The 15,642-nt window shown below is 32.0% G+C and overlaps 1 protein-coding gene across 2 annotated transcripts in view; it reads left to right on the forward strand.

The window, feature by feature from the left end:
- The window catches only part of LOC106468887 (disintegrin and metalloproteinase domain-containing protein 9-like), a 69,189-nt gene that overhangs the window by 20,466 nt on the left and 33,081 nt on the right, over window positions 1-15,642 (forward strand). For both annotated transcript variants that reach the window (XM_022397253.1, XM_022397254.1), the window contains 8 exons: window positions 289-371; window positions 2,551-2,614; window positions 4,279-4,345; window positions 5,890-5,963; window positions 6,957-7,016; window positions 9,393-9,464; window positions 10,386-10,555; window positions 14,652-14,733. In XM_022397253.1, coding sequence (XP_022252961.1) covers window positions 289-371; window positions 2,551-2,614; window positions 4,279-4,345; window positions 5,890-5,963; window positions 6,957-7,016; window positions 9,393-9,464; window positions 10,386-10,555; window positions 14,652-14,733 — 672 coding nt within the window. The remainder of the gene's footprint in view (window positions 1-288; window positions 372-2,550; window positions 2,615-4,278; window positions 4,346-5,889; window positions 5,964-6,956; window positions 7,017-9,392; window positions 9,465-10,385; window positions 10,556-14,651; window positions 14,734-15,642) is intronic.

The following is a 15,642-nucleotide window of genomic DNA, read 5'->3' on the forward strand; positions in this document are numbered from 1 at the left end:
GATAGATGGGATATCCCCAATGCATTTGGGTGCTATTACCACAGACATTATCCGTTATGACAATAAGTTGACACCTGGACTGATAACGGTAATGTGATATTTAATTCGTTATTGTTTTATAGTGCTGATTTAATTGTCTATTAACAATTAATGTAATCAGTAGTGTGTGAGCTATTTATATATATATATATATATAGAGAGAGAGAGAGAGAGAGTAACCAACTATTAAGTTTGCTGTAATTAAAAGCAGTATGTGATACAATAATGAGATATTTTATGCTTTTACAGAAGATTGAACATTGCTATTATCATGGGTTTATTAAAGACTATCCAGGAGCCAAAGTTGCCTTTCGCACGTGTAATGGAATCAGGTAATTTCCCAGGGCTTGGTTTGTCTGCATACCTTATCCTATCAAAATATGTTTTTCCAGAATGCGGACAAGAAAACTTTTAAAAAATGATTAAACTTTGTGATTAGGCATGATGTGGAACAGTCATAATAATAATAATGTATAATAAATATAAACAGGCACATGTTAAAAAGTAGATGACAGTATATAAGGAATATAACTATTTGTTATTTCTGCACTAGGCAAAATAAGGTAGGGGATCAACTAATCATTATCATATATATCTTTTAAGTAGCTAAATGACAAACTCTTTGATAAAAAATATTAAATTTATTATCGTAAAGGAAAATAACAGCAAAAAAACTGTTATCATGGAACTGCTCTGCAAGGCTTTTTGGCATATCACATCTTTTAATTTGGGAATGAGTGTCTGCAGCAATATCATATTAACAATTGGAAATCTTAGTGTTTATCTTAGTAATAATAATAATAATAAGTGTTCTTTATTTCTTCACCAGAACATTTCTCAAGTGATCCACTGTTATCTGATAGTTGAGGTTGACATAAAAGTCTGTTTCTGAAACTAGCCCGAAATGTGTTCTGTAAGATTGAGGGCCAGAGAAAATCACTACCTTGGTAAAGTGATAGGCAGAGCTGTAACTAGGGAGGGATTAGCAGAGCTCCTGCCCCCAGTGTAAAGTGGTTATGTGCAGCAAGATGTCTGAAATGGTTTGCCACAGCACTCACAAGGGTGTGTGTGACACAAATATGATAGCCTGGGCACTATGCTTCTGGTAATGGGTAATTTTTCTTATAACTCCATCCAGAGATGCGTTAGTTACATTATAAGACTGTGTTTGCCATTTGGGATGGACTTACTTGCTACAAAGGTGTGCATACAAATTCAGATAACTGACTTTCTATTGTTATTTTTTAACTTATGAGTCTTTGTTATTGCTGGAAGCACATCTACACTAAGTATTATGATATTCCATGTTCATGCCTTGCTGTATTCGGATTTTGCATTTATTAAGAAAGCACAATCTTTCTCTTCACAGAAATATGTACACCTGTACCAGTAATTTGTTGGCTTGTAATATATTTTTGCAAATGTATTTGTTAATACCTATCATTTGCTAATTATTATTTGTCAGCTATAAATAAAAATCGGTAATAGAAAAGTTATACTTGTTTGTAAATGTATATTATAGCTAGCTCTCTTCTCTCAAGTGAAATGTGATGTTTGTTTTAATTGAGATGTCACAGTATCGATAAGAAAGAAAAGTAGATAGAATAACTTCATCTTTTTTTATTCACTGTAAAATTGGTTGTTAACAAAATGTACATCTAGAAATGGGATGTTTTGGCTGTACTTATGGTTTTTGAATATTTAAGTTGAATTTGTACCTTAGTTGTTATCTTATAAAAAATATTAGAATGTTTTGGACTCTTTGTTTATACATGTGTATGTAGATTGTAAAGGTTAATCGGTTCATTAACCCATTCACTGCAGCTAGGACATATATTTCCTGGTACTCCCACCTCCTTACACTGCGATTGGGACAAATGTTTTCCATTGTCGATGCTGTTTACGCCTTCCTCTGCTGAGTTCAGGTTCATCATCTTGACTGTCATCACTAAATGGAGAGCTAGCATCCTCTTGCCTGTTCATCATCACGCATTTGAACACCACTTGACTCACTTTCACTATCTTTTAAGCTATCAGAGTCAAGTGCATCAAGCATATTTACATAGTAGTTAGGGTTACTACTCAATACTCTAGCGATGTTGGCACAGTAGGCACACAGTTGTCGTACATTCAACTTAAGTATCTTGTTGGTTACTGAAAGGTTGAGAGAAACATATATTAACAGTAGGTGGGATGTCAGTAAATACTTTCCAACTCATTTTACTCCCATTTGTCATGCACAGCAATTTTTAATGACAATGAGAAACATTTGTCCCAGTCACAGTGTGAGGGGATGGGTGGGAGCACTAGGAAATGTACGTCCCAGCTGCAGTGAAAGGGTTAATGGTTGCTTTGCAGGGGTCCAGTGAATGGCTTGTTTTGTAGTTCGTGATTTGTGTATTGTAAGTTATATTCTGTAATATAAGTGATCGTGAGAAGAGCTGTTTCATTGTAATATTTGCAGAATACTTGAGAATGTAATAATAATTTTCATTATTATCTCTCTCTTAGTGGCGTCATTCACATACAAAATGAGACTTTTGTTATTCATCCATTTTATGGAGGTGATTTCTCAGTAAGTGTTTGTTGTTTTATCATTAAGTATTGTGTTTTTAAATTTTTATAGTGGTTGTTTTTGTATTTTTAATATTACTTCTGTCTGCAAGTTAACAGGTGTCATATGACTATGGGTGGAATGATATTTTCATTTTGAAATAAACTCAACTCATAAAATTGTTGATAGGATAAAGAACAATGATGTGTTAGAATTTTTCCTAATTTAATCTGCATCATGAACACTTCAATTATAATAAACAATCATCTGGCCTAAATTCTTCATCAGCTTATACCTGATCAGGTCACCCATTATTTAAATATCCAGTGGTTTATCTAGGTTTGGATATTTTGAGTGACATTTTGGGCACAAGGTACTACTTTTAAGGCACAGTTGGGACTTTAGATACAATATTCTGATGAATGTTATTAACATTATTTTGTTTCTTTGTTGTTGTTTTTTTTCTTTCAGATCTAAAATGAATAAAATTCGTAGAAAAAGTAGGTTCATGATTTTATTTCTAATCATCATAACATGTGATGATTGATACACATGACAATATCCTTGACAAAAAATGAAATTGTTTAGAACAAATATCATTTTAAATATTCTTTAAATGTGGGTGTGTTATCACACAAAAAATTTTCACGTTGAACACAATGTTGCAATATAAAGGTTTTTTATGACCTAGGTTTCCAGTTCTGTGTTAGGTTGAATTACAGCAGTGAACTGAGAAAATGTTTAAAATCACAAGATATACGACATTGTTAATGACTTTAGCAGTGTGAGAGTTGTCTTAGTAACAATATGAGTGTGAATCTTTGCTTTGTTGCCTGGTGACATGTGGTGATGTCAATCAGATACACGTTGACTTCTCCTGTTGGTAAGTTGGAATAATGTGTTCAGTAACATTACTTGGTCTTATTTATACATGAAAGGAGTCTTTAAGGAAAGACACAAAGGATTTATCACTCGTTATTAAACTAAAGCTTTGAAAATTTAAAGTATGCTTAAAGGACTGTAAATGACATAGAAGTTGTTAGTGCTTTCATTCAGTAATATATGTTCATCTAGAATTACATTTAATATCTTGTTTCATCTTTTGTGTGTTTACTTGATTGAGATTTTTGGATAACTCCGGCATTATTGTTACTACTAGTATGTCTTGTACAGGTGTCACTGCAATTTTATAAAGTATAATAAATCATTAGCTTAACTTTGGTGAAATTCAAGTTTTATTAAATTGGTAAATTTAATTTGGTTGTGGAAAGTCCTGGAACTTTTTCCTATTAACCTGTGTAAATGCTGATAGAGAAACAAAAGAAAAAAACAAATGCTTCTCTATTTGACTTGTGTATGTAATCCCAATATTGTTTATGGTTAGTAAAAGAAACTCGTATGTTTGACCTGAAATGTGGGTTTGGTTAACTGAAAAATTATTCATCCATGTTAAGAATGAAAGTAAGAATGCAATACTGAGATGATGCTCGTATAGATAAACTTTCCTGTTTGCTGAAGTGCTTAAAGTAAATGGTTCTAATCTAGAGTTAAAATGGCTTTTTGTGAAAGTTAACATGTTGTTGCAATATAAATCTATGATTACAAACATAACTTGATGTACTGTAAATATTATGATTGTCAGTTTGTGGGAAGACAGATTTAATAAATCAATTCTCCAATTACAGATGAATCATCCACATGTTATATTCAAGCACATGTATTTTTCAGAAAAGAAAGGGAAGAATAGTTGTGGTACGTTGTTTGATTGTTTCCTGTATTCATATTGTAAACCCATGGTCTTGAAATTATAGTATAAGTATGGCTGTGTTTTTAAGACTGTGTTCTTTGTAAGTTTGTACAAATGAGTGACATTTCATGACCTCTGGTTATATGTATGTATTACTTGTACGTTTACTTGTCATGTATATGTTAATGATAAATAAAAAGTCAGAAGTTTACTATCATCATACACATATCACTTTAGAAAGGGTTGAATATGTTATATCAAAATGATTTTGGAGCCTTGCCATGTCATCAGGATTGATCATGCTCTATCTGATGACCATACACCAAAATAATACTTCTGACATTTTTGAAGCACATCACTCCCCCCCTTCATGCCTTCCATAATTCTCTTAATCTGTCAGGATGGTAGTATTCCAGCAATCTTATTGCAAATAAATCTATAAATGCTGTGTGTGGTGACTTGACAGGTGTGTCTTTATATGGAATAGCATGAACATCCATTTTATTCTCCAGCTGCTTCAGATATGCAATGGTTCATCAGGAGGTATGAATGAAAGCCTTATCTTTATATCCTGTTGACTTCATTTTCATACAAAGTTGTTATTTCTTTGTAGTGCAGAGGGTTCAGAACATTGGTCTGGTAGTAATTCACCTTGACCTTTGTTTTCTCTTACCTGATCCCTAACTTACCTCTGGTTCAATACCCAGTAATGATTGTAAATCCCTTTGAAAAGTTTCACAATATATTGTTTACTAGTTGTTACACTTATCAAAGTATACATATGCTTTGCTGAGAGTGATAATTTTTTCCCAGCTAGGTACCATTCATACAATTTTCTTCAGTTGGACTTTCTTTCCTGAATATGTTGTGGAAGTAAGTATTGTACGTGTGATTTGTGTCACTTTTCCAGATGGAGATTGTTCTTGTTGTTGTGTACTGTTGCATTGGAAGACATAATGGTTTTTTTCCTTTGGCCTATTTGTTTGTGGATTCTCATCTGGTACATGGTGTCACACTTTGCTTACCACGCCTGGGTATCACTTGTTGCAGATATTTTTCTGTATAGTTTTAGTGCCGATAGTTGTTCCATATTTCTTGTGTTCCAATGTCATTAAGTACAAAGGATATCTGTAGTTTAGAAAGTCTAAATGCTTCATCTAAGCATATCATTCAGATATGAGTGAAGGAATATTTTGCATTGGAAATGGCAGTTACATACTAATTAATTTTTGATGGGATTACACTACGTTATGCTACACCAAACAACATCAAAGATAGATGCTGATGTTCAACCATGACTTTACACCACCTGTGTTTGTCACATGGCTTTCAAATATGTGTATTCAAAACCATTAATATAATGTTCTCAACCCCCTCAACTTCTGGTAATAGAATGTTTATAAATACTGCTTTACAAAAAAATATTGGATATTTTATTATATGAATTTCCTTTGGCTACATGTTCTTAATTGTGGAAAAAGGTTTTTGTGAATTGATATGTTTTGTTAAAAAGTGGCAAAATGTCTTAGTTTTGTATAATTTTTTTAAGGTAATTCTGATCATTATGAATGGAGTTATAAATACTATAGAAAACCTTCTAGAATATCATTCATGAAGTACAAGGTATGGAATTTTATTTCAAAAGTTATATGTTATTGCTAAGATCCTAGTTCAACTTAACTTGAACATATAACACAAACTGTTAATATTTGATCTGTCATTACCATGAACTGTGATAATATTGGAATATTCATTGAAAGTTAGCTATTGAATTGAAGCAAAACATCTTGTTATAAGATAATGACAAATTTTTAACACAATTGTAAAAAATAGAGATAACCCTAATCTTTCACTACATTTACTTGTTTTTTGTGGTTGAAAAAATATATTAAAAACAATTGTTTTTACATTATCTGTAATTTCTATTGTAGTAGATGTTCATTTTTGCCAAAAGATAAAGTAATGGTTATGGTCACTTAAATCCTTATAGTTTTATTCATTTTTAGACTAAACAGACTTAATGAGTAAATTATTTAATAGATACAGGATGAAAGTGGTCAGTTTAGTGAGTTTGAATGAAGTTGTATAGATAGGTCAATGAGTAGGTGGTTCAATGGGCTCAATAAATGGTTTTGAAAGTATTTAAATTCATAGTATGTAAATAGGTAAACAAGATATGGGTGGCTTGATAGCTATATATCTGTTAATGGGTATTTGTATAAAAAAGTAATATGAATGGGTTGGTGAAAAACAGGTGGTTTAATGAATAGTTGTATAAATGATTGATTGGGTGGATAATATATGGATGATGTGGTAATTACAGTAAATGGTTATAAATGGTAGGGTGAATGTGGGATGAGAGACAGATGATTGGGTAGTTACAACAGAAGGTTTTGTGATTACTGGGTAAATGAAGACGGATAATCTTTTAGTTTTATACATGATTGATTGGATTAGATATTTATCTTTATGAAAACTGTACTGTTGATGACCTGTTTAATGTGGAAGACAGTGTGTTATATTAGAGGGTGTATTTATAAATTGTATAGATGTATCTTGTGATAAGGTATGAAGATGTTTGTTTTGTTATGATTTGCTGATTTTTTTTCTGTACAGAGAGATGTACGACTGGTTAACAAATATGTGGAATTAGCTCTCGTCCTTGACCAAGCTATGGTAAGTTTGAGCTCATGTATTTTAGTGAATGAGTAACTGGTGTAGTCAATGTAGTTAAAAAGTTACATTATCTTGGTTGAAAATTAAAGAAAAAGAAAAGATTTGGCATACCTGGATGGTACCGGGGAGTGGAGGGAAGTTGATATCACAACACCATAGGAGATACATCTTCTTACAATACCTAGATAACCCTTAATGATAACAGCATCATGACACCTTAGAAACTAGTGTTCTTACAATAAAGATGCTTGGTTAAACTTAGAAGATGAAAATGTCATATTAAACAAGATAAGAAACGTGTTATTGATATAAAAGTGTTATAATAATAATAAATCATTCGTATAAAACTGATAATAATTATGCTTCATCAGCTTAACCTACCTTACCCCATAACATTTGGTGTTCGTGTAATTTGATAACACAAATAGCGTCTCAACCACAAGTGTGTCTGTTGTATCCCAGCTGACCTAATGAGCTAATACTGGGTGAAAGGCCTCATTAGCCCTGCATGTGATAGGTTTAGTATGGTTGACACATTCTTTGCTTTCACTTATAAGGTCTTAGAATTTCTATTGTTTTTGCTATATTCTCTCTTGTAAGGAGTTATTTTAATTAATAAGCATTTTTCTTTCATTTGTTTAAAAATTTTGTTTATATACTGTAGTATTTGAGGATTAAACACAAGTCATATTTTAGGTTCTGTAATTGGTAACTTAAACATACTTTGTAATTTCAAAAAGAATTAGTTTACTAGTGGTTACCCAAATGTTAAAGTGAGGCTACCACTAAGCACTTCTGATAGTCTTTTTTTTTTTGTATGATGGCATTATACTGGCTATTTCTGCTTTTGCACTCATCCAATATACAAACACTTCAGATAAAAGGCATATTACCCATTGAACAATTCGTATAAATTTTTTTATGTCTAAATCTTATAACAAAATAAGAACCACAATATGGCATAGTTGCATACTGTGTTGTTATTTAGTGCCCATGTTACAATGACCTGAATGCTAGGTTTCACACACACTTATTAACAGTTATACAGTCAAAAGCCTTATAAAATATCTTGTATATATCTTTAAAGCTAATATAAACTGATGTTATTTACCATATCTTAATTCTAAAAGTTATTTTTCTATTCATTTTAGAAATTATTAAACACTGTTTGAAAATTACCTCTGTTAATCTCTGAGCTCATGTTGGGGTGAAGTCTACGTAAGATTCCTTAGTTTCAAGTTATCACCAGAAGTTTTTTAAAGTAAAAGTAACATCCATAATAATTACTTCAATAAAATAGTAGTTCAATAAAATTTTGAATACGAGTCAACAAATGCGATGACATAGCCTGTGATCCATGTCGGCAGGGTTAACTTGTACATCTCTTTTCTGTCATGTATTTTCCTCAGTACAAACTCACCTCATTTCAATTTTTTCAACAAAGTTTTATTTTTGAGATATGAGGATTTCTACTTTTTCTTTATCCTGAAATAAGTAATACTAGTTATCTGGGATTAGTGATATCTTTTGTGGCATCCTTAATTAGTTTGTTTTTGTAATTTCTAAAGATCTTGTTTTATTTCACCTTTCTGTTTGTCTTTCCTGGAATTGTTTGTTAAATAGTCCATTGAATACTTTGACTGAAGAAGTATTTTCTTTTTTTGTTTGTTTTCCTATGATTGTTCCTGAGGTTTTTTGTCAGGGACAGTGCTATATCTCATGCTTTATTGTGTGAGGTCCTCTGGGATATATATTTTCCTTCAGAATCCCACCCGCTTCTAATCCTTACATATTGTTCATGTACCTAACACTATTGAAGCTTACTGGTTCGTACAGTTGAGTTTTCTTTGCTACATATCTTATTACTGCTTGTGTTCATACATCCATATAACCTATTGCACCTATTTCAAGGAAAGATATTTTTCTTTTTTTTTTTAGGTAGTGCAGTGGTATCAAAATGTCCTTTTTTTTATATTTCCCATGCTATTTGTATCTTCTTTTTTTTTCCAAGTTCGATTACCTGGAAGGTGAGATATTTTATACTTTTAATTTAAATAGAGAAACTTTTATTATCTATTACTGCATCAGAAAGAAACAGGAAACATATTATGAAATAAATCATTACTACACCATTATATAACCTCACATATCTTTTCGATGAAGGTTATATTGTTTTATTCTAATCTAACTTCTAACATACTGCTTTAAGCCTGTTGATTTGAAATGTCAAAAACAGGATAAAATTTCAGTTGATTTCTGTATTAGTTTGTGAACTGTAAAATGTTGCTTGTTCAATCTGTAATACATTTCTACAGTTAGAATCATTTGTATCCTATTACTGTATGTTTTGTCATATAGATTTTTTTTTCTTTTCAGTTTGACAGCAGGAACACAAGTGTAACAAGTGTAATTAATGATGCAGTCCAGATCATCAACTGTGTAGACATGGTAAGTATGAAACAGATATTTGATTTCTTATAGTTCATAATGCTTTATTTTAATTATGGCATATTTTAATTGAAGACCACAAGGGTTCAACTTTGGGTTTAGCTCTTTGTTCACCCCCCTGTAGGCCCAGTGGTAAGCTTGAAGGCTTACAGTGCTAGAAACCAGTGTTCAATATGTGTGGTAGGCACAAATCAGATAGTTCATTGTGTAACTTTGTGCTTTAATACAAACAACAACAAAAGCTCTTGTACAGTGTGACACCTGTTGATGATGGGATTTTCCATTAGCTAGTTTACCATCTATTTTTTGCCTTATTTACCATCTTATAGTGGATATTGATCTTGAAAGAGATTGCAGTCTAAGTAAGGTAGTAAATGGTGTTGAGACATGTTTATTGAATTGTTGTGGAGGTATTGTTGGTACAGTTTGGGGTATTTTATGGTTATGCTGTGAAAGATTAGAAGTGACGTCATAAATAGAAAGCTTTTAAACTTTAAAAAGTTTTCATCTCTGCATATCAGTTAAGAATGCAATGTGGAATTTTTTTTCAGAAAGCGAATGATATTTTTGTAATGTTTGTTTTATGTATAAAGCATGATTTATTATACTTTTTTGTGTCTTTTTTTTTAATATCTATTTTTCTATCTAGTTTATCCCAATTGAACTAACATGTTGTCTTGTATGTATGACATAATTACCTAGAAGAAAGTCAGGGTAAAATAGGAATAAAGTATTTTCTTTGAAATATGAAAAAGAAACTTATGGTGAAATCCTGCATCCAGTCATGTATATTTGTCAGGATCAGCATGGCTTTTCATCATCTAAACACAATAGTAACTGCCAGGAAAGATCATCTGCTGCTTTAACTTAATGAATAATGTTACTTTATGTGGTTATTAATTTACAGCATGTTGTTTCTAGTACTTCAGTTCAATCAACACAGAGATATCAATAGTCTACATTGAAACATGGGGTCATGATGGTGACCAGATGGAGGTAGTCAGTAATGTAAGACAGACTTTGCTTTCCTTCATGGGATACGTCTCAAGAAAGCTGTTTAAAGTGGCAAAGGATGCTACTCACTTGCTGACGTAAGTGAACATTATATAATTTTAACATTATAAAAAATTGCGTCAGATGTGGACTATTAGTCATCTCTATTGACTTTCTGCACTACTACTGTAACTTTGAGATCACTTGTTTTTTTATTATAGAAAAAAATGTTAAGTCTTATTAATTGAGAGAGATGTTGATGATAATAATAACTTACAGTTTTACATGAAGGTACATTTAACATCTGTCTTTATGTACAAATAAAGGAATAGTAGAGTTAGAAAAATTTTATTCATACTGGTAGTGAATCATAAATAAGTTCATAATCTTAGTAATTTTTTTAACGTCTATGCTTTTTGAGGTGCACTCTTTTGAAATGAAGGTGTTAAAAAGTAGTAGTACTGCTGGATAAAATGTAAATATGAAATGGCTATTGAAAAAGGGTCGGCAAACGCTACAACTATAGTTCTGTAATGACAACTAGTTGTTTAAGGGATTGAATAATTTTATTGTAGTTGGCATAAATCCACTTAAAGATCTAGAATATTTTAAAATTCTAGGTAAAGTTTAACTTAAAAAATAATTTTGAATATAACAGTTAAAACGGTATAAAAACAAAATGTTAAAGGTGAACTGTGTGGTACTAATTGGTTCTTTGGTAACAGAAACTTTAATATTTCATAGAGAAATAACTTGTAAACAAACAAGTGTTTCTTGAAAACTGTGTGCCATTATGAAATGTTTAAGAAGTTAGGTAGGATGTTGAGTGAAAGTATGGGAGTGTATGTAGATAATTGCAAAAATAACAGCTCTTTTTAGGATCACTTTTTTGGTAATTCGGCCTATTAAAGTTAGGTAATGACATTGCACAGCCATTCACTGGCTGTGGACTTGGTGCTTTATCTCTAATCAATTGCTTTACTAATTGAAGTTAAATATAACTAAGCAATGAATGGTAGAGCCATATTCTGGTATTTAAAGGTTCTTTGGAGCAAGAACAAAATGAGTTGTAATTTGTTTGTGTATTTTTCATTGTTGCAAATTGTCATCCAAAGATTAACTTATTTAATCAAATTGTTTAGTTTATGTATCCTTCATCTGCTTTAATTAACAGTGATCCATTGCCATGGTGCTTGATGGAGGATACGGTTCTTTATTACCTGAACTACTGCTCAAAGATACTTCTTATTTGACAAAAAATCATTACGAGGTGGTAAAGATTGGCAAACCTGTTACAAATCCTAATAACTGGAAAAACAACAACTTGATTTTGTATGTTTGGACAGTAGATTGTCATTAGTTATGTTGAATTCAACAGTACTCTTCTAATGCAAGGAAACCTTTAGTTAATGTGCAGGCATTTTTGTTCTGGTTTACTCATAAGTTCCGAAAATTAAACTTCTTGTTTTGTGTTATAGAATTTAGTATGTTTTTCTCAGTTTTTTCATCACTAGGTTAGAGAGGAGTTTGCCAGGATAATTGAAATGCTCGTGTGTGTGAACATCTCATGAAAACATTATAGCTCTGTAAGACAAATTTGATAGTTCTTGTAAAGCATGGATACTTAATGTAAATTTTTTAGATTCATGAAGTAAACTAGAGATCACTGATGTGCGTGAGTTGTTAATTTCACACACACAACAAGCACGTACAAGTCAGTGAGCTAAATTCGTGGACTTGTTACCTAATTTTTGAAACGGTAATATTTAAAGTCTGTGTTTTAAGTTTAAGGCACCATAAGGTAACTCTAGAAGACTCGTACAACTCATACCATGAGGTAACTTTCGTATCTACATATTTTCCTGATGACTGCAATGGACACAGAGAAAGTAGCAGTGCATGTAGGAAGTCTTTTGGTGTTTTTGAATTACATATCTAGACATCTTTCTTATGGCTGTAATGGACAGGAGAAAACTTGTAGTACATGTATAAAACTCATATCTAGACATCTTTCTTATGACTGTAATGGACAGGAAGAAACTTGTAGTACATGTATAAAACTCTTATCTAGACATCTTTCTTATGACTGTAATGGACAGGAAGAAACTTGTAGTACATGTATAAAACTCTTATCTAGACATCTTTCTTATGACTGTAATGGACAGGAAGAAACTTGTAGTACATGTATAAAACTCTTATCTAGACATCTTTCTTATGACTAATGGACAGGAGAAAACTTGTAGTACATGTATAAAACTCATATCTAGACATCTTTCTTATGACTGTAATGGACAGGAGAAAACTTGTAGTACATGTAGACAAGATTCCAGTTTTTTTTTAGCTTGCATATCTAGACTTCTTTATTATGACAGGAGGAAACTTACAGTACATGTATCCAATGTTTTTTTTTTCATCTTGCATATCTAGACATCTTATTCCTGTAATGGACAGGAGGATAGTTCCTATGCCAGCCATAAGCTTGTGAAAGTGTCAGAATAAAGTGCTCAAGAGATTGTTTGTTTTATGTTTTTTTTATGATGATAACAGTACCCCAGTCTGTACTGATAAAGAACAAGGCAAAGCCTTCATGCTCAGATACCTTAACCAATGTGACCATGATGATATGCAAGAGAGGCTCAATCTGCAGCAATCTTTACCTTAACAATAACTCCATTTGGATATGGAAACGATCTTTAGCTTGGACAAGTTAAAAAAAACTCCAGCTCTTGACCTTGTACAAATCTACACCTTTAAGAAACTTACAAAAGCCAACCTGTTGAAGGTAGTATTGGAGTACCAACATAGCTGGGCAACAGGTAACATTCACGAAATATGAACTTACACCTTTATCAACTCCTTACCAAAACCATGAAGAATCACTCTTGTCTTAAATTCCATCAAATCATCATTGACATGATCTTAGACAAGACTGTAGTTAGAGGATTTGTCTGTTGGATTGAACCACTACTACCAATCATCACTGGATGGTTATCACAATGGAAGAGAAACCTGGATTAATGCTGATGAATTTGCAGCTGTTTCTTGGGAAGTCTTTGAATCAAAACAACTTGACAGTAGCTTTAAATCTGGAAGATGTCTAAAGCAGTCTATCTGCCCACAATGCCCAGAATAAGTATCAGTGTAGCATGTTTAAGATGACTCATAGCTGCATTTACTACCAAAATATGCATCATGAACCATGGAAGCTGGTAATTAAGGCTGATGGAGCATACAAGCTTCTCACAAGCAACATAAGGATGAAGCTCGAAACCAGATATAAGCTCTCCTCTGAATTGCTGAAACCAGTGAACTGCAAATAGACAGTGCCACTTATATAATACATATAACTGACTCACAAGCAGTATCATACAAAACTCAAAATGGTTGGTACTAGGATGAATGGAAGAGAGCAAAACAACTACATGGTAAAACTAGGTGGATGTTGGTGCTCCACCATGCAAGGGTAAAACTAAACGGAAGCTGACAAGGTCACAGGAGAAGCCTCTTTACTACCAAATCTAGCACAACTCTACTGGCTGGAAATTGATCTCCTCTTCACTTCTAAAACTCCTGGAAAACAACATACCTTATGGTATAGCTAGGAAAAGCAAAATATGGGGAATCAAGTGGACAGTATACAGGCAGAAGACCACTAGTAACATCAATAAAGGAACTCTCTTCTACTTTGTGCGAGGCAGCCACTGTCCATATGAGTGGTCAGTGCCTGTTGGTGGAAACCCCTGAGATTGTCACCTTGTACTCTACTCATGGATATTTGTTATCTCTTTCTTAATTCATTTTCGTTTACTAGCCTAAAGACCACTATCATTAATTTTAAATAGCATACTGTTTTGTTGTGTTTTTTTAACCTAATTTTCTCAAATCTATTTTATCTAGAGTAGAGTAAACATATTTTGAACACACAGTGTTATCCAGAATGCTGTTGACTGGAAGCAACCTTAAGACATTCAACTCTAAGAGGTTTAGGTCTGAAGCAAGAAGTTTAAAAAAAATTGTTTCATGTGTAAATCACACTAATCTAAAGTATATACAAGTCAGTATCAAATATGATACTCATTTTAAGATACTTTCATGACTTTAAGAAAATGTATTTTATTGTAATAACTATTTTTTTTCTTTAAAATATTTCTTCTTTTCAATAGAAACAAGCCAAGATTTTTTTTTTATTCGTAGTGGTCGTTCATTTGGAGGAATGGAGGTTGGCATGGCAGTCCCGGATACAATCTGTACTGAAAAAGCTGTTGGTGTCAGTCAGGTAACTAACTACCTGTGAATATTTGTAATTTAATGAACAGAGCATGTCTTCTTGTGAGTTTGTTTCTGTGTCAAAATATTGTATATCAGTTATAAGTTGTACTTACAGGCTGGTTGGTTTTTATCAGCTCTAGTAGTTCACTGGTTATATTCATAGGGTGGCTGGTATCAGAAAGGTAGCTGTATATCCAGGTTACTTTCTTAACTATATATATATATTTTATAGCATCTTGAGGTTAAAAAAACAAGAGTAGACTCATCTCATTTAAAGAGCACATCACTTATCCCATTACAAGTGTGAAAGGTGTAAAAACTATACCCAAATAAAACGTTTCCATATTGTAAATAAGAATTTAATTATAGGAGTTTTCAGAGTTATAAGAATAATGTAAAGTAATTAGTATTAATTTCTTAAATTAAAAAGTAATCTTTTTACTGTTAATTAGTTCCACCCAATAAAAATCATTGTTCTGTATGATGATAAGATATGGTAAGGATAATATATACTTCTGTACACACACTTGATTAGACTAATATGAAGCATCTTTTAACAGGTTTGATATTTCCTTTTAAATATAGATTCACACTTGATTATCTTTAGGTCTTCTGATAGAGCTGTTTTTATCAGTTATATAGTTCTGTGTGATTGGTAGTACTTTATTAGATAGTAGTACATATAAGTTGCTGCTTTTTGTAGTAATGTTTGTAAACTATTTCTACTTGTAGAGTTGTTTATATTAGATTTTAAGCTATAATCCAAGTGATAGGGTTTTATAACATGTTAATTATAAACATTAGACATTTGCTTTTGTTATTTACTATCTCAAAGTGGAGTCTACTCATAGTTTTTATTTTTATAATCCCAGTGAAAGGGCTTTATAACATGTTAATTATAAACATTAGACATTTG

The sequence above is a fragment of the Limulus polyphemus genome, unplaced genomic scaffold, assembly GCF_000517525.1.
Source record: "Limulus polyphemus unplaced genomic scaffold, Limulus_polyphemus-2.1.2 Scaffold3206, whole genome shotgun sequence".
Classification (NCBI taxonomy): Eukaryota; Metazoa; Arthropoda; class Merostomata; order Xiphosura; family Limulidae; genus Limulus; species Limulus polyphemus.